Below are 22,950 nucleotides of genomic sequence, written 5' to 3' on the forward strand. Positions count from 1 at the left end.
AAAAATCAAGAACGACGGTCATTTTGGCCGACAATGCTTACCGATTGCGATCGATTCGTAGCTCGCTGCGAGCAGTGTCAACGACATGCGCCCATGATCCACGCACCAGCCGAGCTTCTGGCTGCTTCCTCGCCACCTTATCCCTTTATGCGATGGGCAATGGACATCGTGGGTCCATTTCCTCGATCCCTACAAAAACTATTCATGCTAACCATCACTGATTATTTTACGAAATGGGTCGAGGCCGAATCCTACGCCAAAATCAAAGCAACCGACGTGAAGAACTTCGTCTGGAAAAACATCATCTGCCGCCACGGACTACCCTACGAGATCGTCACCGATAATGGCCCCCAGGACTTCTGTGCAAAATGGAAAATACGACTTAGCAAGTCAACACTGCGATACCCACAAGGAAACGGACAAGCCGAAGCAACCAACAAGACTATCCTCGACGGCATCAAAAAGTGACTCGAGGATAAGAAGGGCTTATGGGCAGACGAGTGAGACGGAGTCCTATGATCACATCGAACTACACCGCGCAGATCGACGAATAAAACCCCTTTCTCGTTGTCTCACGGCATGGAAGCCTTAGCTCCCGCCGAGGTCGGTCTACCAACAGAACGATGTTGACACAAGACGAGAAAAGGAACAGAAGAATGATGAAGATAGCCTCGACATGCTCGAGGAGGAGCGAGACCACGCTCTGTTACGTATGCAAAATTATCAGCAGCAAATCTCACGATACTACAACAAACGCGTGAAAGGTAAGCACTTCGAAACCGGCGACCTCGTCCTTCGAAAGGTGTTCGAGAATACCGAAGAATACCGCGCTGGAAAACTGGGCGCAAAATGGGAAGGCCCCTACCAAATCACCAACGTTGTAAAGCCTGGCGTTTACGAGCTGATGACGATGGACGGCGAAATGATACCGCGATCGTGGAACTCGATGAACATAAAGCGGTATTACTACTAAAAAAAAACAAAAAAAAGGACGCTCACTGAGCTATACTCGGTCGAGCTAGATCTCGAATGTGAACTACGATCGGCTTGATCCCAGTCTGTTGGGTACGTAGGCAACCTCTCACGAGGTACATCTATTAATAAATTTTTTTTTATAACAACTTTTACATCGACATCTTTACATCGATATCCTAGCTAGATGTTCGATCTCCTAATACGCATTTCCCTACAATGCAAACTCTTAATAAATCCTAAGGAACAAAAACCTTACGATTATAAGAGAATAAGTCGGGACCAGTCCCGCATCCTTTTTTAAATCACCCGAATAACTACGTCGAGATCATTCTCACTATTCGGACACGATTAATGAAATAAAACAGGGTAAGCCGAGTCATGCCTCGCACCGATGTCTTTTAAGCCGAGTCATACCTCGCATCTATTGTTCCTTAAGCCGAGTTTCACCTCGCACTCATTGTTCCCTTAATTCGAGTTTTACTCTGCAAATATTGATCTACTATAACTAAGTTTTATCTCGCACCAGTTATCCTGTTAAAAAGATTTCCTATTTACCTCAGTCTACTTTTCGAAACAAGTCTTTACCTCGTATTAGTCATTTTGCTTTACTTAAATATACCTCGAATTTATTATCTTTTAATGATTCAAATTGCGAACTGATACTTTGGGAAAAGAGTATGCATTAATGAGATTAGGTCGGGTCCTTACAAACGAGGAAAAATAAAAAGATAAAAGATAAAGAAGACAAGATCTAGTCTTCGGGCTGAGTACCGCCCTCACGATCTTCACGATCCTCGACATCGTTGTGATCTGAACCACCATCCGGAGTTTTGGGGTAAAGTGGAGGCAAGTCGCCCTCCTCGAGATCGGTAAGGCTAAGATTTTCCAGCTTCAGCTCGCAGTCGCGCTTCGTTGCTTCGAGCTCGGCTTTCAGCTCTGCCTCTGACATTTCTTGATCCTTCAAAAGATCGAGGCACTCCAGAGTACCTCGAGCTTGAACGAGGTCAAGCTTCACCTGCTCCATCCTTTCTTGCTCGGCGATGCGAGTCCTCAGCCGATCAATGCGACCCGGGTACTTGGCTTCAGCGTCCGCCCAGATTCGAGTGGTCTCCGTCTCGATCTTCTCTTCAGCCCGATGCTGCGCGCGAACGACCTCGGTAACAATCGATTTCTCAGCTTCGATTTTGGCCTCGTTAACGAACTGAAGATTCTTGACCAAGTCCAAGTTCTCCAGCCTCATCGTCTCAATCTCTAGCTGCTCCGCTTTTTTCCAGCCTCATCGTCTCAATCTTCTCGGTCAATCTCATGGAGCTCGGAGATTCTTGTTTAAATTAGAGGTGAGATCGATGTGAATATTTCGGGATTGTTTGGACGAGATCAACTAAGCGAGGTAAGAGTTGTGATTATAATTCTCGAGTATGTTTGTCTCTATTTCAGATTACGGATCCCGTAATAAATGAAGTTACAGGGCTATTTATAGTGTTCAAATTAGGTTATATCTCGATCAGAGTAGCTTGGGCGGCTGGGTAGATAGACCTGACCGACCGTCTATTAGAACGTCGTGCTGGCGAGCTGTTTCATCTTCATTGATGTGGCGAGCTGTCCCATCCATGTCGAGGTGGCGAGCTGCTCCTTTGATACGAAAAAGTTATCTCCCCGAACGACTTCGTTTTACTCTTCGCGCATGGGTTTGTCGATCTTTGATCTTATTGGGCTTCCACTTCACTAACAGACCTGAACGAAATTTCAAAAAGGAGGCTGTGCTAAGCCCACCTACAACAAATCCAATTTTTAAGTATCTACTATGCGCATTTCACTATATGTCTATATCTCAAAGTTAGCATTATCCAATGCAATTATCTGTAGATGAATCTCATATAAGGTTTTAGATTATGCAAATATATATGTATATATATATATATTCTTGAATAAGTTTAATTGAGAATAATAAGAAAGAGAGCACAAATTTCAGAGAGGGGAATGGGCATGTGATAAAAGCGAGCTTCCCTCATATTATAAAAGCGACCACGCTTGTGTTTCTTGCAATGATTCGGTCTACTTTCTTATTATTCTCTCTCTTTTTATTTATTTTATTTATATACTTCTCTTATAAAAATATATCCCAACTATCTATGCTTCTTGTTTTTTTCCCTCGTACATACACCTAAGTAGGGTAACGTTATCGATTTATTTTCCGTGATATTAATCATTGGCGAAATTTGTGAAATATCAAGAGTGAAGATTTTATCTAGGCAAAAATAAATGCTAAGTTGCTATGAATAAATTACACAATAAATTTGATTTTAGGTATGAGATTTAACGCATGATATTATTGAATGTATCTGAAAAAGTACTTTGTAGATGGATCGTAACAAAGATTAACACGTTACATTATATGAAAAACATAAAAAAATATAGATATATATATATATATATATCATCTTGCTTAGTAGTTAGTATCGCATAAATGAATGTTCATAGAATCATAGCACATTATAGAAAATTGTGAGCCGTTTTCTAAGAAAAATGCTATAGATCTAAAATGTTTAATTAACGTTCCAAAACGCACGTCTTTCGTTTCGTTTCTTTTTAAAGTTTTTGGATAGCTTCCGATCATTATACATGTTAGTTAGTATGTTACCGAAAGCTTAAACGACATGACAATTTTGAACGAAATCGTGATAACTCATCACCAATATTTAATAGTGTGCATGACATTCTCTTCTAAAAATCAGAAAATTTAATTTCTGAATGCATAATCAAAATGTTACTTCTACAACAGAGATCATTGAACCTGATTACCCTTAAACTTAGGAGTACAGACTTTTATGTTCCTCTATTCTCCGAAAGGTGCAGACATTCATTTACTTTAGTCACTAGATACGATACATAGTTGATGTATAAAGTTTTTGTTAGATGTCAAAAAGGTTTTTGTTCTACCATTGAAAGCCCATTGTCCTTTATGTTTTTGACAGCTCATTATTTACAGCTGTAAGTCTTGTAGTGCAGGTGCAGTAGTATCCGTATTAAAATCATCAAACACGTAGAAAAAGAAAATCTAGATCAATAAATACAAGGACTTCTTCTATAAGCAACATCGAGATTTACAATCTTTGTTCGAATCATGGGAGAATATTAATGTACTATCTAGCAAAATTTTCACCCCAAGTCTTGTCTTCTTATCAACGGAAACGGAGTAGTTTATTAAGAAGAAAAAACAATACACATTTCTTTTTTCAGAACATTGATACGAGAAAAGTTTTATGATCAATAGCTTGAGAGCATTTCATCAAATACTCAGCTTACAGCCAAGTAAAAATGTGTTTGTTAAGAAAACTTTTTTTATTTAACAAATAGCTTTAAAATAGTTTGTATAAATTTGCTGATAAAAACAACAAACCAGTACTTGGACTTTTAGTACAAGTAAATATATTAGCCATCTGATTTCGGCATTACTTTTTCATTAGAAAATTTTGACGGAGACAGTATACCATGATAATATCACGATTTCCATTTCCACAATGACTCGAATTGTTATTGTATTTTCCACACAAAAAAGAATGAAAAATATTTAAGAAATCACTGATCATCTTTACCGGATTGTCAATCGACATAATATTTGGAAAATAAAAAACAAATACATTGAAACTCTTAGTAAAATCACCCTTTCAAAGCTACCCATATTGTAATAAATATTCATGAACAAATAACAGTAATATTGGTAAGTGGGTAACAATAGAATTTTTGTTAGGTTTGATAATTAATAATACTGGTTACAATAAATAAATACAGTATGATAGTATATCATTATCTGTGGGAAAAAGATACTTTAAATCGAGAGTAGTATATATAATTTGAAACTATGTATGTCGTCACTCCCAAAACAAAATCTCTCACAAGTAGCTATCAAGAACAAAAGGGAAGAGAGTTTGCTTGGGGCTTTGCTCATCATCCTCTTGCCTTGAAAAACTACTTCCGTGTCTCCCTCTCTGTCTACACACAGTCACACTCTTCTATTAGTTTCCTTCTTTCTTTCTCTCCCTCTCTGGCTCTCTCTCTCTATATATATATATATTATTTATAAACTCTCTCCATCTACTGGTATTCTACTCAAAAGAGAGAAGAAGCAATGGAGAACGGTGAGAAAGCAGTGGAGACGGTTGTTGTTGGGAACTATGTGGAGATGGAGAGTGAAGGGAAAGCCTCGGATATGAAATCAAAGCTTTCAAACATGTTTTGGCATGGCGGCTCTGTCTATGATGCTTGGTTTAGCTGCGCTTCCAATCAGGTACGTAATGGAGAAAGCTTTTGGTCTTTACTCTGTCCGTCCGTAACTTGATGATATATCATATAATATAGAGGAATATGATGATGATCAGAAATTGATTGTTTGTTTAGGTGGCGCAAGTGCTGTTGACGCTGCCATATTCATTTTCACAGCTTGGGATGCTCTCAGGGATTCTGTTTCAGCTCTTCTATGGCCTCTTGGGTAGCTGGACTGCATACCTCATCAGCATTCTCTATGTTGAATACAGAACCAGAAAAGAGAGAGAGAAAGTTAACTTCAGAAACCATGTCATTCAGGTAACAATTGAAATTGCTATAGCTCTTTAATTTGTATATATATATATATATATTAGTATCTCAAGCTTAGCTATCTTTTTGACATTGGGTCTCTTTTTAAAAACAATATGTGAAGTGGTTTGAGGTTCTTGATGGATTGCTTGGGAAGCACTGGAGGAATGTTGGGTTAGCATTCAACTGCACCTTCCTTCTCTTTGGATCCGTGATTCAACTCATAGCCTGTGCCAGGTACTAGCTAACCCATTAATCAATCCTTTTTTATATATTGAGGAAAGAAAAGAAGAGAGGATTAGCTAGCATTCATCATAACAACTGATGAATGAATGTGCAGCAACATATATTACATAAATGACAATCTGGACAAGAGGACATGGACATACATATTTGGGGCATGTTGTGCGACCACAGTGTTCATCCCTTCCTTCCACAACTACAGGATCTGGTCCTTTCTTGGACTCTTGATGACGACTTACACTGCTTGGTACCTCACCATTGCCTCCATCCTCCATGGCCAGGTTAATTAATTAATTAATGAATCATTTCTTCTTTATAAATTCTAGCTAAGGTTAGATTAGCTAGCTGGTGTTGTTGTGGATTAAGGGGACTCAAAAACATCAAAAAAGTTGTCTTATTGCTTGTGTCTTTGGGCGCTTCTGTATGAAGCAACATGTGGTTGGGACCACTTTACCCAACCCCTATACTATACTATACTATACTATACTATACTATACTATATACAGTGGTGTCAGACGACTGACATAGTATATGGTTTGATGCATAAATCATACGTCGTTGCTTTTGTAGATGCTTTAGATATATTATTTAATAATAACATGTATATATGTAGTATGTGGATAAAATATAACTATTTAACATTTGTTGTTTGGTCACTACTTCATATGTATATAGGTAGAAGGAGTGAAGCATTCGGGACCAAGCAAGCTGGTGTTATACTTCACAGGGGCCACAAACATTCTTTACACTTTCGGAGGTCATGCTGTTACTGTGTAATGTCTCTTTCTCTATTTTCTTCTTTTACCTTTTTAACCCCATCAATACATAAGGGATGGGGGGCATAACCGGAATTACAAGAATATGTATATGAAATTAAATTTTGTCTGAATATGGTTGTTGGTGGTGGCAGAGAAATAATGCATGCGATGTGGAAGCCGCAGAAGTTCAAGTCGATATACCTGTTCGCGACTGTGTACGTGCTGACGCTGACGCTGCCTTCAGCGTCTGCGGTTTACTGGGCGTTTGGCGATATGCTTCTAAACCATTCAAACGCATTCGCTCTGCTGCCAAAGAACCTATTCCGAGACTTCGCAGTGGTGCTGATGCTCATCCACCAGTTCATAACGTTTGGGTTCGCGTGCACGCCGCTCTACTTCGTGTGGGAGAAGCTCATAGGGATGCACGAGTGCCGGAGCATGTGCAAGCGAGCCGCCGCTAGGCTTCCCGTCGTTATTCCCATTTGGTTTCTTGCCATCGTTTTCCCTTTCTTCGGTCCCATCAACTCCACCGTCGGCTCTCTCCTCGTCAGCTTCACCGTCTACATCATCCCTGCGCTCGCTCACATCTTCACCTTCCGCTCCTCCGCCGCACGCGAGAACGCCGTCGAGCAGCCTCCGAAGTTTCTTGGGCGCTGGACTGGGGCTTTCACCATCAACGCGTTCATTGTGGTTTGGGTCTTCATCGTTGGATTCGGCTTCGGTGGCTGGGCCAGCATGATCAATTTTGTTCACCAGATCGACACTTTCGGCCTCTTCACCAAATGCTACCAGTGCCCTCCTCCCGTTACGGCCTCGCCTCCTCCCATCAGCCACAATCACACTCGCTCCCACCTTTGAAACTTTACTGAGCAACAATGAATGATGCTCTCACGATAAGATTTGGGTTCGTTTAGATCTACAAAAGTTCCCCTAGTGTTTCCCCTAGTGTTTTGTGGGTTCGTTTTGCTTTGACCATTTTCATTGTCCTTTATTATCTTTGAAAATTAAAGAAGAAAACAAAACTTTTAGGAACAACGCAGATATATTTCATCCTTTGTATTCTTCCTAAACAACAAAATGTTTATCCGTTGGGCATAATAACAACCCAAAACCTCAATAGAACTTAGAGACGCCAAACATTTTCAAGGATTCAATTCGAGTTTTTCAACATAATTTATAAAAAAATGTAGTAAAGAAGGCTTGGAATATAGAGCATAAGCAAAAGTTTGATAAACATGCAATAACAATCCAACAGCTAAAATCCATCACAAGCACCATAACCATAACCATAATAACCATAACAACGAGTCCTAATAATTCCAAGACATAGATGAACACGAAGATTAAATAACCAAAAAAATAACGAAAAAGATAGATATTGATAGCAGGCGGCGAGAAAGAGGATCGTCTTTTCATGTGTGAGATGACTGATTTACCCTTGAACACCGCCTTGAAGTTGTTTTGCTTTAACGACCGCCGCTTGTGCAGTCCCTTGCGAAATGGCCCGACTCTCCGCAGCTGTAGCAGCTTCCGCCACCTCCTCCACCGCCGAACCTACCGCCACCGCCACCTCCTCCGTATCCACCACCGCCTCCACCGTATCCACCTCCACCGTATCCACCACCACCTTGAGAACAGTCTCTCGCCATGTGACCTTGTTCCCCGCACTTGTAGCAAGCGCCATCACCACCACCTCCGCCACGGCCACCACCACCATAACCTCCTCCGTAACCACCACCGCCGCTACTATATCCGCGGCCTCCGCCACCACGTCCGCCACCTCTTCCACCACCAAAACCACCGCGTCCCTCAGATGAACCGCCGCTATTTCCCTGAACGGGAGCGCCGTCGGGTCCGGACACTTCGACAGCCTTGGGACGTCCGGTGTTGTCGACCTCAACCTCGAACTCGACAGATTCGTCGGCGGCAAGGCTACGAAATCCCTCAGATCTGATGGAGGACTGATGAACGAAGAGATCGTCACCACCGTCTTCGGGTGTGATGAAGCCGAACCCCTTCTGGGTGTCGAACCACTTCACCGACCCCTTGCGTCTCTCTCCACCGTTGTTTCCGTCGACGCCACTCATTCTGATCAAATCTCTCTTCTTCTCTTTTCTCTCCGAATAACAAAAATCACCGATTAGATCTCTCTCTCTCTCCCTTGGCGTGAGGCAGACGCTGGCTTATATCTGCAGCAGATGTGTGGAAAGGGTATCAGTGCCACGTCTGCATTTTATTATTATTATTAATTACTTTCTCCCATTTTCTTTCAATATCTTTTCATATTCCCATTTTTTATGGTACGTCTTTCCATTTTCCCATTCGTTATTTATTATTTGTCTATATTTTTCTGCACAATTTCTTGACTTTTTCCAACGGAAAAACATTTAACACATTTTACAAACTTCGCCAAATTTTCTTCCAAAAAGAAACGAAATGGTGTGAATAATAATGCTAAGACAAAAAAAAAACATATATTAGAATGGATGTCCTAAATGGGCCAGCCTATTGTATTATTTTTCCTTTTTGGGAAACTAAAGGGAGCACTGGCCCAGCTTCGATCTGGACGGTTGGGGATTCTTTGCAGGACGGTTTTCAGCCGTCAGATTCACATCTTAAGTTGTTGAATTATATATATTTTTGCACTTCCCTTAAAAGAAAAATAGAGAATATCGTTTAAAGCTTATCCTCTTCTCCCGAAAAGATCTAACAGAGTAAAAGGGGTACTATGGGAAAGACAATAATCTTTTAATATACTCCCATAGAGTAAAGGGGTACTATGGAGTATTTGTTTTTTTGTTTTCTGGTTCAGTCAACATTAAAGTTGACGGACGTAAGCAGATATTTTGACTAGTCCCACAATTTTGGGAACGCAAACTGCGTGCCGTTTGATTTCTTTATTTTATAATATTTCGCTTTAGTATCAAAACAGTATTAAATTTACAGATTATCCCCTAATGTTTTTATTATTTCCAGTCAAAGCTTCAAAAAGAGTGGTCAAAAGTGTAACGTCCTTATTCCAAATGACATGACGATGGGACTTGTCAATGCTTCTTTTAAATCAGTCCTCGGAACATAAAAATATTTATTCTGAATATTTATTAGTACTTTTACTCAAAATATATCAATTTTTCAATAAAAAGAAAATACTGTATTAGACTATGGATCCGAATGGTGACAGCGTTTTTGACTATCCGAAAAAAACGGTTTAAGAGTGTGGTATGGTTCAATTGCGATACATGTGAAAAAATATATTTGCAGAACAAATACGATTTATATTTAATAAGCGGTACTCAATAATATTTGATTGGTAAAAAAACAATTTGCAGTTCACAATAAAATATTTGAATGGTAAATAAAACTAATGTGGTGCAGATTACATATTATAGATAAATATATAAGAAAAATAGATAATAAATAATATAATTATAGAGTGAAAAATAATTATAAATTGTATTATAGAGATTTTTATATAAATTTATATAAAAATTGATTTTAACATAAAATATAGTAAAAATTTTACATTAGAAAACTTTTAACGTGTTAAAAGATAATCAAACATTGTTTTGAAAAATATAGATAAATTTATAATAATATTGTTTATTCTAACATATATCTATTGATTTTATTATTAAAATAGTAAAAACTTATACAACTACATGCGTTTTTATTTGAACCACATCTTATTACAAGTGGGAAGATATTAAATTTGCGGAACTTATTTTACAAGTGATTGAAATCCGTGCGCAGTTTTCATTTATTTTTATATTATTTTTACAAAAACGCAATTTACAAAAAAAGTACATGATTTGTGTTTAAAAGACGTTTTTGAAATCACCAATAAAATACGTACGGCTTTTTCGTTACCATTCATACCTTAATACCCTATAGTTAATGTGTCGTTGATTTGTTGTCGTAGTAGTTGTAGCTACTAAGTTTATTGATATCAATTGTGATTCCATCAACCTATAGTGTGAAGAAGTGATTGAGCTTTAATAAATGTCGGTCGATAATTTCAAAATGAGTATGGATAGTGTTATGCAAATAGAAAAATTCAAACAGAAGAGTTTTTGTAACACAATGCCAATGCCAAACCTAGACCTGGTAAATTATAATTGATCGCGTCGAATTTCTGTTGAAATGCATTATAACTGATATAATAAGAGATATGTGTTTACTCTTTTTTGGAATTAAATGTCAAATTAATTCAACCAACAAAAAAAAAAACATGTTTTACAACTAAGAAAGATTAGGCTAATAATACAAAGATTTCATAAGAACTTCCTCTTCAAGCAATCAACTCGACTCAAAACTATGCTTCGATTATGTCTTCATATATGCTATCACCTATGTCCCGTATAGATGCTAGCCGATTCCAAATCTGTTTGTCGATGCGATGGAGAATGATCATGTTTTTAATTGTTCTGCTCTCGCCAATAGTAGAATCTGAAAAGTTTTGACTTATTATTTATGTGCGATTCATCAACCAAATACTTGGAAACGAAAGTGAAAAACGCATTTTCTCACTCTACTCTCTAAAAGAAAAGTGTTCGCCCTAGTTTTCTTCCAGCCGCCGCCGCTCCGGTCTGCCTCTCCAGCGTCCGGCGCTTCTCGCCTCCGCCAGGGAGGGTCTCCCTCTTGTCCCTTCCTCTTTTCTCTTTTCTCGGCGTTCTCATTTTGACCGTGTGCTGCTTGTCGAGTTCTCAAGTGGTCCTTCCTCGTCGGCGTTGCTTCCCTGGCGGTGTCAGGGGGTTGCAGTGGCGGTGGTGCAGCGTCTTTGATGGCTGGCGTCATCCACCTAGTCAACCGGATGTCTGTGTTGAAGCCTATCTCACTCCCTGTTCTCTGCAGGCAGGTGGTTGAGATCTGGTTTCTCGGCGTGGCCAGAGACCCTCACGACGACAGTCCTGGAGGCTGGTCTCGTCGAGGCTCTTGTGGTCTGTTGTTGGCTCGGTGGTGGCTGGTGGTGGCGAGTTTGCAGGATTTCTCCGGCGTTTCTTTTTAAGAGCAGCTCGAGGAGGGTGGTGGCTCTCCGGCCTCTCGATAGTGGCGCGTGGTTGCAGCATCTCCAATCGCGAGGCTATCCAACTTCTTGATGGTAGTGTGTGGCAGTGGTGTTATCATCGGCGATGGTTTCCATTTCTGCTTCGGTGGTTTTGGGTTCGCTTAGTAGTTTTCAGGTTATTGTCTCCTTTGCGAGGCTTCGCTTGGTTCTTCTGGTGCTCGGATCTCCTCGGTCTTGTTGCTCCACCAATGGGTTTTGTTAGGCGGAAGGTGGTAGATGGTGGAGGGGTTCTTCGTCTGTCTTCTCTTCCGGGTGGCCCGAAGACTCTCGTTGGTGCGTGTTCGGTCTCGACAGGGTGCGGCTGTGTCTTTGTCGCCTCAAGCTCATGTGCCGGTTTCTTAGGAGGGTTGGTTTGTTGTCTTAGTGGCTAGGATTGGGATGAGGCTCCTTTGCAACGGTTCCTTGTGGACTTTGTTTTGCGTGGGGTACTGGTGGTTCGACCTCCAAGAGATTTTTAAGCTCGCTATCTTAGTTCTCGTGTGCGGGATATGCCAATTTCTACTAGTTTTCCGAACGCAGCTTGCTCTTTTGTCTCGAAGAGGGTCTTTTTGCCCGTGGTGAAGCTGTAGGCATCGAGTTTTATAGGTTTTTGAGGACAGACCAGGATCTCGGTTCTCGTGGTAACATCTTCGTAGTTTTAGACATCCGAGCTTCCCCTTCCCACAGTTTGTCCTTTGCGCGCTTCCTCCGATGGTGTCTTTCCAGGTTGTTTTGTTAGGTTGTCTTCGCTAGTCGTGGTTGTTTGTTACCGTTTGCTGTAGTTTGCTTCTGTTATTTTTGGTCTTTTTCATTTCTTGTTTATCATAAAATTGAAAATTAGTAATATAATCTTAACATTTTTACCAAAAAAAAACCAAAGACTTGGATAGTCCTGTCCCATTGAGTTGTTGCAAAGGATTTTTCGAGTCAAGCTGGCAATGGAGCATTGGCAGAAGAGAGACACACCAAGGATCAGCGCCTGTATTCCAATGGACAATTGTTTACAACATTGGAGGATAGAAGAAAAGTAACACAACAATGGAGGACATCAGTGTTAAGCAGTATTGTTTTTTTTCTTTCTTTTTTTAGAAAAAAGGGAATGTAAAAATCAATGAGAAAATCAGTAGCAAACAAATTGGGATATCCAATCCATTCACAAGAAAAAAAAAAAAAAATCATCCGTAACAACAGCATCTGGCCGGCTATTTTCCTGATGAGGTTTCGAATTTATATATTGTTCCCCATCTCCCGCCGAATTGTTTAGGCTTTACTTCTCTCGCTCAATTTCGTAACCACATCAGCTTCTTACTCGCAGGTGCGTGCGAAAAAGCCTCTCTGTTTAAGCAAAAAAACTAGCTGTACGCCAAGTGTTCGACGAATTGCCCCAGCGAGCTATAACAATTATTGAGTCTTCTTCAGTTAACTTAACTAACACCCACCCAATTTTAGTGAATTGATTAACTGATTAATTTTGGTTTATTAGTAGTACAGTATCTCGGTTTATCTTATTAACACAGTTAAACCACATTGTCAATGATCGAAACAATTGTGTTCTCTCTCTCACACCCAGTTCACCGGCGGCTTAGGGATGGGGAAGGGGAAGAAGAGAGCTAGGTCAGGACCACCTGGTTCCACCAACCATCCCAGCAACAGATACTCCGACAACCCACCGGACTTCGCTGTCTTGGCCTCTCTTTACCCTTCTTTCAAGCCCTTTGTTTTCTTCTCCGGTGCTCGTCCCCGCATCGACTGGACCGATTACAACGCCACCCGCGAGCTCACTCGTATCCTCCTTCTCCACGACCATTCCCTCAACTGGTATTTGATTCCATTGTTACGCAAGTTATCTTCGTTGCCTTTACACACCTTTTATCTTACACAAATACTTCAATGTTTTTACTAGGTGGATTCCGGACGGACAGCTCTGCCCGACTGTTCCTAATAGATCCAACTACATCCATTGGATCAATGATCTTTTGTCCTCTGAGATCATTCCAAGTTGTTCTGGAAGCAAAGTTAAGGGCTTTGACATTGGTACAGGGGCCAATTGCATCTATCCCCTCCTCGGTGCATCCCTTTTTGGTTGGATTTTTGTCGCCTCAGGTTTCTTCTTCTTTCTTTCATGGGTATCAATAACTCCATTGCAGTATGGCTCTATGTTAGTTGCATTCTCTATTGGATGCCAATGTTGTTGTTTCTTTTGTGCGCAGATGTTACTGCCGTAGCTCTAGAATGGGCTGCCAAGAATGTTCAAAGTAATCCCCATATTTCAGACCTAATCGAGATCAGAGACTCCAAACCTCTTCCAGATCATTCCTCTGAGTCCCATGTCCCCGAGGTTGTAGATAGAGAGAGTCAGAAGCACTCTAGTCAAACGATACCTGCAGAAGAAACCACCACGCTTCACTCTGATTCTCTTGATGATGTCAACAAGAGCTATATGGGACCACCCATACTCCTTGGCGTTGTCAAGGAAAATGAAACATTCGACTTCTGTATGTCCAATCCTCCCTTTTTTGAGACCTTTGGGGAAGCAGGCCTTAACCCTAAAACTTCATGCGGTGGAACTCCTGAGGAGATGGTTTGCAATGGTGGGGAGCAAGCTTTTGTGACCCGTATTATCCAAGATAGCATTATACTGAGGCAAAGATTCAGGTGACTGTACCCCAAATAAACTCTTGGCTCTTTCACATTCGGGGTTTTCATCCACGAGGACTTATCTTTTGCCTTCATGTTTTGTATTAGGTGGTACACTTCAATGCTTGGAAAGAAGGCTAACCTCAAACTCTTGATATCTAAGCTTTGGGAAGTAGGGGTGACAGTTGTAAAGACCACTGAATTTGTCCAAGGCCAAACATCCCGTTGGGGCCTCGCTTGGTCCTTCATACCCACAGCTAGGAAGATTATATCACCTCCTGTAGCCAAAAAGAGCATTTCTTCATTTATGCTTGAGGTAACTGATCTTTAACTTTTACATGCTCTGGTAACATATGTTTTCTATGGCGACTATATTAAAAGTTCTCGGTCTCTAGTCGAGCCTTACATTCTTCATGGTGATTTTGTGTTTTATAGGGCATTACACGGCAGTACAGTGCTGCAGATGTGCTGCAATCAGTTGAAGAATTCTTCAAGAGCTGTGGTGCCTCGTGCAAATTAAACTCATCCACATTTTCTGTTGACGTAAGTGCACTACAAATATCGTTTTCATCTTGCCATCCAATCTTGTTTCTACGCTATCTCAAGCTCAACAAAGTTCCCTTCTATTGTTATGCAGATTGTTGCGTCCAGTGACCAGTGCAACATAATATCAAAGAATGGCATCAGAGATGTGGAAACTGTAAGAAGCCACGGATATGAAAAACAGTCCCTGGATAGCTCCAGTTTGCAAGTCCCTGAAGATAACCTATCTTTCCGCATCTTGGTTTGTTTGGATTTGATTTAATATATCCTTAACAATTGCCTTCCCCTTTTCAACGGGTGTATGATGGAGAAATCTCTGTTATAGGTGTTCCAGCAGATGCCAGGAACTTTGCTTATAAAAGGATCATTACAGCAGAAAGATAGTCCCCTCTCAGGTTAGTCATTTGCTCGGTTTCCCGAAATTGCTGGCCAAATGTTCACTTCTTTATTCATGAATCTGCCATCGCTTTTGTTAACTTCGACTGGTCTCACAAAAATTGTTAAGTATCATTTCGTTTGCTGTAAGTTACCAACGACAACTGATTTGTCCTAATAATTATGCATCTGCAGGATTGTTCTCAGTTGTTTTCTGTTCGTTGGAAGAAAGTATGAAGTCCAAATTTTGCCGGTAACCAGTTTCAGGGTACTGTTCTCACTTCTCTCTTGAAGAATGGCATCTGGCATAAACTAAACTAAACTGAATATAAAGCTTCAATCTCAGGCACATGTAACATGTTCTTACTCACAACACAAGCCGTGTTTTGATTCCTAGGTAAAATGATACAATTCCTCCCAACAGAGCAAGCAGAAATCTATCATCGAATTTTGTTGTGGATAAAAAGTGTTGTTGCATAGCAGAGCGCTCGTGTTTGTCAACTGCATATATTAACTAGAACCAAGACTTGAAAAGGCCTACCTTGCCGGGAAAGCTACACATAGCCAAGTTGGATCACCCAAAAGTAGTTAAGGAGAGAGAGAGAGAGGGGGTTCTTCACTTCACGGGATAAAGCAAGCTACTTTTGCTTTTCTCTCCAGTTTCTCTATTTCCTGATGAAAAATGTAAGACATATACCAAATACCTATATATATCTTGCATTGCATGTGGGTGTATTTATTTTGAGTTGTCACTTTCTCTTTTCGCAGTGGCCTTTACCTTCTATATATCACTTTGGTGATCCCTTAACAATTTGATTCATCTGGAAAAATATGAATCCTTGTGAAGACGAATATTTTTTCAATCACCTGTCCATCTACTCAGACACACCCTTACAACCATCAGAGTCATTGCTTTCTGATGATCTGCGCAACTTCCGTCTTCTCCTCAAGTGCTGCGCTTTGGATCACTCCTCTTCTTATGGAAAAGCTGTGTCCTATTTGATGTTTGTAGTCTTCACTTTACTAGTCCCCCTCATGAGTTGTCTGTCCATCAAAACTCCTGAAACCCCACCTTCACCAGTTGTCGAGACCAAGTCATTTAATGTGCTTGTCCAATTCCCAGAGTCTGGGCTGGCCCTCATCGGCTTCTTGACCCTAGTATGTTTCTTTAGGGTTTATTGTCTCAGACAGCTTCTGTTTCTTGATGATTTTACGTTGGTGAAGCTAGGCTTTTCGCGTGAACTTGACAAGGCCTTACGTTGCATGGCCTGCATACTCTTGCCTTCTTTCCTTGTAGAAATTGTGCATAAGAGCATATTTTTCTCCTCAGCCGAAGTATCATTTCCTTTCATAGAGTCATCTTGTGCTACATTGAACTTTGTGATGTTCTTGCTCGTCTTATTTTCATGGGTTTACCGGACAGGAGTGTTCTTGCTCGTTTGTGTCCTGTTCCGGTTGACCTGTGAGCTGCTGATACTGAGGTTTCGAGGGCTGCACAAGATGTTCGATAGATGTGGATCAGACACCATAGAAGATGTATGTAAGGAGCACGCAAGGATCAAGAAACAGTTGTCGAGTACAAGTCACAGGTACAGGTTCTTCATCATCGCGTCCTTTGTTGTGATAAGTTCCAGTCAGTTTGTGGCCTTACTGTTAGTTTTTGCCTCAAAGTCTGACAAGAGTTTCCTCAACTCTGGTGATTTGGTGGTAATACTCTAAATTTTTGTTGAGCTGATTCTCTACTTTCAGCAATCTGCATTAATGTTTTCTTCTATCTTAAGGTATGCTCTGCAGTTCAGCTCTGCGGATTCTTCTTGTGCCTGTTGGGTGCTGCAAGAATAACACACAGAGCTCAAGGAGTAGTGTGCATTGCAACGAGGTGGCACATGACTTTGACATGTGCTTCTGAAGCCGCCTCACCCGACAGTGACACTGACTCATCCGACAACGTATACATCAATGTGTCGCCGTCACTGGACTCATCTTCCTTCTTCCAGGCTAGGCAAGCTCTAGGTGCGTTATATTCAGATTGCATTCTTTTCTTCTTTTTCTCGAAATAAAACTTGCAAAGTTGATCATTGCAGTGGAATACCTGCGACATAACAACAAAGGGATTACGCTCTATGGATATGCACTCGATAGAGGATTGCTCCATACACTCTTTGCATTTGAGTTCTCTCTGGTGATGTGGATTCTGAGCAAGGTCGTGGTTCTATCTTAACCACTCACAGGACTATAGATATCAAACAACAAAAAACGCAGAAAGCTTCAATTAAAGCGCTTCTCTTTCATTTTGTAAACCATTGGACGAGCTTCTTCTTGAAGCCTTACCAGTAGAATTTCCAAATGTACACAGGATTGTAAAGTGTACACAGGAACTAAAAGCTTGACCGATGCACAAAACTTAGTCACCGGTTTAGAAAAACTGGCTTATTGGCTTGTGGCATTGTTTGGTTGCCTTTTTGGGCTTAGCCATAAATTTGATGGAGACATCATAAATATTGGTAGCTTGTCTTCATTTTGTATTTGTCCATTTCTTTCTCACCTGTCATCTCCATTGTTTTGTAATAATAACTATTAACTGAGCCAATTACAAATCCAACCAGAAAAATCCATTTTTTAACCGAGGTTAGCATTTAAAAGCGAGAAAAAACTGTCTGTGGGAATGAAAATTCTATTCCATTTTGCTTCTTTATTAAACAAATAAATCTGGAAGAAGAAGAAAACAAAATTTGTAGTTGTTAGCTCTGCTAGACTTACAAAACTTCTGAAGCTAAAAACGAAATCATCACAACACGTATAAATCTCTGCTCTTTTTGCAGGCTTTAACAGTGTACAATCCTGGAAAGAAAAATTTGCATCTTCTTGAACGCGGATCATGTTCTTGAAGCTTCTTCTTCCATAAGTGCAGCCAGATTATGCAGAACGGAGTAGATCTCTTCTTTACGTTGATGCGACCCGTCTGATACTGCGAAAGTTTCAATTTTCTTCTCGATTTCAATCCAACTAAGAGCTTTTTCTTTATTCACCCTTCGCATCTTCATAACCCCTCTCAGCTTCTCAACTGATTCCCAATTCCCATGGTCTGCGTAAATGCTCGAGAGCAATATGTATGGCGCAGACGACTCTGGGTCCAATTTGATCAGCTCTTCCGCCGCTCTCTTTCCCAGCTCTACGTTTCCATGGATTCTGGATACTCCTAGGATTGCATTCCAGATATGCTCGTCTGGTTTAAAAGGCATCTTCTCTATCCTGCTCATCAGTTCATTGAAACAACCGGCACGACCTAGGAGATCTATCAGACATGCGTAATGTTCTTGGTCGGGAACGACCCCGTGCTCAACTGTCATTGACTCAAACCACCTGACTCCTTCCTCTACCAGACCTGAGTGACTACAGGCACTGAGAATCACAATCAGAGTCGTCCGATTTGGATGAACTCTGAGTTTGATCATGTCATCAAGCATGCGCAAGGCCTTGTGGCCAAGCCCGTGCTGTGCCAATGCAGAAATCATCGTATTCCACAAAACGCAGTCTCGCTTGTCACCGCAGAGATCGAAAACCCGCTCGCTGGCTTCTAAGCTCCCTGATTTGGAGTACATATCGATCAAAGAACTTATAACAATCGCATTGGGACTAACATTTGTGCGGAACATGTAGCCATGAATTTGCTTCCCGTGTCTAAGAGATGCAGTGCTCGCAGAGGCACAGAGACAGCTGCTGAAAGTAAATTGCTCTGGTTTAACCCTCAAAGCAATCATTTTTCTGAACAAGTCCAGCGCTTGGTCCCCTGAACCTTGTCTAACATATCCAGCAATCAATGCGGTCCAAGAGACTGGATTTTTCTCTGGCATCTCACAGAATAACTTGTCAGCGGCTTCCATGTCCCCAAGTTTGGCATATCCGGAGATGAGAGTGGTCCAAATATGAATATCCTTCACTGACATCTCATCAAAACATCTGTGAGCGCTCTCCATCTGCCCACATTTTGCGTACGCATCGATGATTGAACAAGAAAGCACAACATTTGACAGAAACCCAGCAACCAGGACCTGCCCGTGAGCTTGCCGGTTGAGCTGGAGCTCCCTCGATTTCACACATGCCGTCAAAACTCCGGCGAAGCTGAACTCGTTGTACTTGATCCCAGATCTCCTCAGCTCTCTGTAAAACCACAGGGCCTCGTGTAGGTTCCCGTTCTGAGCGTACCCGATGACCATCGTGTTCCAGGACACGACATCCCTCTCGGGCATACTATCGAACACGACTCGTGCGCGAACCAACATCCCTGATTTGACATACCCAGAGATCATATTGTTCCACGAATACAAGTTCCTGAAATGCATTTTATCAAACACTTTACACGCATCGATAGGTTTACCACATTTCATGTACATTCCGATCAAATGATTGGACAAAAGCGTATTGGGTCTCTTGAATCCAGTTGTTATCTTCAAGTGACGATGAATCCATTTGCCTTGTTTCAGAGACCTCGTATCTCCACAACGCTGTAGCAGCGACGCTAGGACTTCAAAGGGTAAGCGAATCCCTGCTTCTGTCAAAGACTCGAGATGAGACACCGCCTGAGAGAGCTCTCCTTTGCTCGCGTGTCTGCTTAGAAACGATCGAGCGACACAGACTGGCCGTTTCCTAGGGTTACTGATGGGCATTGGAGGGAGAAACCACCATGGGAGGAGGAGACTTCACTCCTTGTATGCGATGAATTCCTGCTGCTCCCGGCGAAAACAAGCCCGAAAGGTTTAACGCCGGCGAGATTCGCCGGTTAGAAATCATATGACACGAGACTTGATCCGCCGTCGGATCGGTAAGTAAAACCGGATCTGGTTTTGGTAGTGGATCATGCAAACAAAGACAACCCGTTTTCACTTTTGGGCTTAGGTCTGTAGCCTACGGGCCTTCTTTGTCTAATCATCATTTCTCTCCGTTTTGACTTTGTTTGTTAGTTTGTAAACTTCTATTTGACTTTGTTTGTTAGTTTGTAAACTTCTATTTGACTTTGTAAAGGTGTTAAGTACAGTATATGTTGTTTTGATGTAAAAAAAAAAATACATATTTATTTATCTCGTCGTCAAGAGAAAATCTCGAGGTATGAAACGAAAACGTAAAGAAATGGAAAGTACTGAAAATATTACATTACATGTAGACATGGCCAAAAACAAAGCCGTAATCTCTCTAGCTAGTTTATTTCTAGTGAACAACGGTAACGTTATAGGCAACGATCGCATCACCGGTCTTGAGATCGAACCAATTGGTCTGTGCAATAGCGTAGCCACGAGCCATCCGGAACAATCCAGTGCCTCCGACGATAGGCATTTCTCGAATTGGGTTCATCGCCGAGTTCTTCCCGATCATGCTTATGGTGCTGTCCTTGTAAGGACCGTCCTCAAAACAGAAGCTCATCGCCATTATCAGCCCTACCTCTTCTTTACCTTGTCCAGCAAGAAACCCAAACCAAGATAAAATTAAATTAATAATACTATTAAGATTTGGTTTGTACCAAACATTAAACCGGTTATGAGACAAGATATGCATGTACATGAAGAACCGTAAAGGCCTTGGGCCCGGCCAACGAGCTTGGATTTGGGATCGGCGGTCTCGGTTAGAGCATCATCCACCATGAACGTGGCACCGAACAGGGTCGGAGATTTGTCAGTGTCGGCGGCCTGAGCCACCTTAACGGCGGTCGGATTCTTGCCGCTCAAGGTGTCGTGGAAATAGAACTGAAGGTTGGTTACCTTTTCCTTCCCTGATTCCTCCAGCAGATTAGCCCATCTTGATCCTTGTGCAACCAGTGGCATTATCGTTATTAACACTACCACCACTAGTATTATTACATCCTCTGCTTTTGCCATATTTTTACCTTATGATGTTGTCTATATATTTGCAAGTAATTAAAATGAGTTCCTGCTGCGATGGAATAAGCCTACTTATACGACTTACACCGATCATGCACAGTCGTCCAAGTTAGTTCAACAACAACAACAAAAAATGAACCTTCAATTAGCTACAAGAAAATAAAAAGTAGAATAAATGTATGACAAAGTCAGCAATGTTGTGGCGCGGTTCACCTAATAATCTAATTGCTTGAATTGAGTAATTCTATCATCCCATCCGATCTCATTTGACTTGAGTCTATCCCACATCCAGATTATATATGTTGTAGTATGTATTATATATCTTTGGAAAGATTTCATTCCTGTTTAGATTTTAAATTTGTATATGATCTTCGTACCTAGCTAGTCTTTTATACGTCAAAAAATAGTATTGTTGCTCATCATCTGTAAATTTTATACATAGAATACAACCCTTTCATATTAATGTGAACGTGTCTTAATTTTACAACGGGAATGATCAGTTGGGAAATACAGTCTGTTGGGTACTATATAAAGAGATTAGAAAACAAAAACGATTTTGGTACCTATGTTATGATTCCTATATGTATAACATGTTAATTAGCAGATTCATGAATCTAAATGAAATAATCTCAGGTATGTGTATTACCTTTTAGGGTTTATTTAATTACTAATTTGGCGTTAGAAAATAGTTTATTTCTTTGGTTTGTTCTCTTTTGATTTATCTTTTTTTTTTTTTGGCTCAGTCAAACTTATTGATTTTAAACCAAGTTTACAATGGTGTTATAGGCACAAGTGCATAATTATTGAAAATCATACTGCATAAATATTATATACAAGAAACAATATCTATAAGGAAAGATGCAAAATTACACATTAAAGTAGAAAAAGACTTGTAGAAATCATCAACCTTGAACATTTTATTCAAAGACAGTAATGGTTTGATCATAGCCTTGTAAGCATGATGGTGTTAATAAATGATAGAGAGTGACATTGTACTCAACAATATAACAAAAGATGCAAAATAACAAAAATTAATGTAGACGAAGTCTTGTAGAAATCAACCTTGAACATTTTATTCAAAGATAGTAATAGTGGTTTGCATATGGTGCTAATTAATAATGATAGAGAGTGACATGGTACTCAACAATAGCATCACCAGTGGTCAAGTTAACCGAGTATGTATTGAGTTGAGCCACTCCTGTGGCCATCCTAAACTTTCCTCGACCGCCCACAACCGCAAGCTCCCTCTCCTTGTCCGTAATCGGATTCCTAGAAAACACGGTGAATGAACTGCCGTTAAAATGGCCGGAGGTGAAGCCGAAGTCGAGGTACATAGTCAACGTGGGAAGACGTTCTCCGGAGGAGACGTACATCCCTCTGGCGTTACCGATCTGCTTCGATCTCGGGTCGGGTCCGAGGGTGAGAGGGTCGTCCACGGCGAAGAGAGAGCCGAAAGGTGACGGAGAAGAAGAGTTGTTCATCAAGCTGGTGAGATTAATGGGCTTGGCTATGAGGACGGCTGATGGGTTCGGGTAGGTGAGAGTGTCGTGAAAGAAGAAATGGAGATTGGTGACGACTTGTTGTTTCGGCGAGCAACGACGAGTCTTGGAGTAATATTCGGAGACTGCCAAGTTATTGTTGATGCAGCAGAGATAAAGAGTACTCAACACTGTTACTGTTGCTACTATTTGTTTCCCCATTCTTCTTCTACACTACAATTTACAAAGCACCTATCCTCTACGTGGGAATCAAATCCAACGTACGTTTTATTATATAGGCTTTCAAAATCAAATCAAATTATGTTCACTGTTATTCGTTTCCATATATGTATATACAGTCAATGCAGTATACAACTTTTGAATACTATCAGAACTGAGCTTAATTAGGAACTGGATTTCAACTCGAATCACTCGCATCAGTTGCACAA

At 40.9% G+C, this 22,950-nt stretch overlaps 7 protein-coding genes across 8 annotated transcripts; 3 read left to right on the forward strand and 4 right to left on the reverse strand.

The window, feature by feature from the left end:
- The first annotated feature begins 4,875 nt into the window (after positions 1 to 4,875).
- On the forward strand, positions 4,876 to 7,925 carry LOC18021992 (auxin transporter-like protein 2). Its single transcript, XM_006404481.2, has 6 exons — positions 4,876 to 5,263; positions 5,374 to 5,559; positions 5,675 to 5,787; positions 5,891 to 6,074; positions 6,469 to 6,566; positions 6,704 to 7,925. The coding sequence occupies exons 1-6, from the start codon at positions 5,105 to 5,107 to the stop codon at positions 7,407 to 7,409; spliced, it is 1,446 nt and encodes a 481-aa protein (XP_006404544.1). The 5' UTR covers positions 4,876 to 5,104; the 3' UTR covers positions 7,410 to 7,925.
- LOC112088146 (cold shock protein 2) lies at positions 7,739 to 8,730 on the reverse strand. Its single transcript, XM_024158388.1, has one exon. It carries the CDS (start codon positions 8,636 to 8,638, stop codon positions 8,018 to 8,020), a length of 621 nt encoding a protein of 206 aa, XP_024014156.1. The 5' UTR covers positions 8,639 to 8,730; the 3' UTR covers positions 7,739 to 8,017.
- Positions 8,731 to 12,821: 4,091 nt separating this feature from the next.
- Positions 12,822 to 15,820, forward strand: LOC18021751 (U6 small nuclear RNA (adenine-(43)-N(6))-methyltransferase). Of its 2 annotated transcripts, none has more exons than XM_024158369.1 (10): positions 12,822 to 12,910; positions 13,166 to 13,413; positions 13,499 to 13,698; positions 13,806 to 14,250; positions 14,341 to 14,548; positions 14,668 to 14,775; positions 14,870 to 15,016; positions 15,101 to 15,170; positions 15,346 to 15,418; positions 15,548 to 15,820. In XM_024158369.1, the coding sequence occupies exons 2-9, from the start codon at positions 13,184 to 13,186 to the stop codon at positions 15,405 to 15,407; spliced, it is 1,470 nt and encodes a 489-aa protein (XP_024014137.1). In that variant the 5' UTR covers positions 12,822 to 12,910; positions 13,166 to 13,183; the 3' UTR covers positions 15,408 to 15,418; positions 15,548 to 15,820. The 2 variants fall into 2 exon arrangements, with proteins under 2 accessions (XP_024014137.1, XP_006404545.1); XM_006404482.2 differs by lacking the exon at positions 12,822 to 12,910 and adding an exon at positions 12,997 to 13,013.
- LOC18021752 lies at positions 15,548 to 17,730 on the forward strand. The gene is made up of 4 exons (XM_024158370.1): positions 15,548 to 15,834; positions 15,919 to 16,857; positions 16,932 to 17,163; positions 17,235 to 17,730. The coding sequence occupies exons 2-4, from the start codon at positions 15,982 to 15,984 to the stop codon at positions 17,369 to 17,371; spliced, it is 1,245 nt and encodes a 414-aa protein (XP_024014138.1). The 5' UTR covers positions 15,548 to 15,834; positions 15,919 to 15,981; the 3' UTR covers positions 17,372 to 17,730.
- A 142-nt stretch (positions 17,731 to 17,872) lies between these two features.
- On the reverse strand, positions 17,873 to 20,170 carry LOC18021753 (pentatricopeptide repeat-containing protein At2g21090). The gene has a single exon (XM_006404484.2). The coding sequence runs from the start codon at positions 19,815 to 19,817 to the stop codon at positions 18,027 to 18,029; it is 1,791 nt and encodes a 596-aa protein (XP_006404547.1). The 5' UTR covers positions 19,818 to 20,170; the 3' UTR covers positions 17,873 to 18,026.
- Positions 20,171 to 20,180: 10 nt separating this feature from the next.
- On the reverse strand, positions 20,181 to 21,055 carry LOC18021754 (dirigent protein 23). Its single transcript, XM_006404485.2, has 2 exons — positions 20,705 to 21,055; positions 20,181 to 20,597 (listed from the first exon to the last, which is right to left on the reverse strand). The coding sequence occupies exons 1-2, from the start codon at positions 21,018 to 21,020 to the stop codon at positions 20,356 to 20,358; spliced, it is 558 nt and encodes a 185-aa protein (XP_006404548.1). The 5' UTR covers positions 21,021 to 21,055; the 3' UTR covers positions 20,181 to 20,355.
- A 906-nt stretch (positions 21,056 to 21,961) lies between these two features.
- LOC18021755 (dirigent protein 4) lies at positions 21,962 to 22,785 on the reverse strand. Its single transcript, XM_006404486.2, has one exon. The coding sequence runs from the start codon at positions 22,721 to 22,723 to the stop codon at positions 22,136 to 22,138; it is 588 nt and encodes a 195-aa protein (XP_006404549.1). The 5' UTR covers positions 22,724 to 22,785; the 3' UTR covers positions 21,962 to 22,135.
- Between the last annotated feature and the right edge of the window lie 165 nt (positions 22,786 to 22,950).

Source organism: Eutrema salsugineum, unplaced genomic scaffold (genome assembly GCF_000478725.1).
Source record: "Eutrema salsugineum unplaced genomic scaffold, Eutsalg1_0 scaffold_15, whole genome shotgun sequence".
In the NCBI taxonomy this organism is placed as follows: Eukaryota; Viridiplantae; Streptophyta; class Magnoliopsida; order Brassicales; family Brassicaceae; genus Eutrema; species Eutrema salsugineum.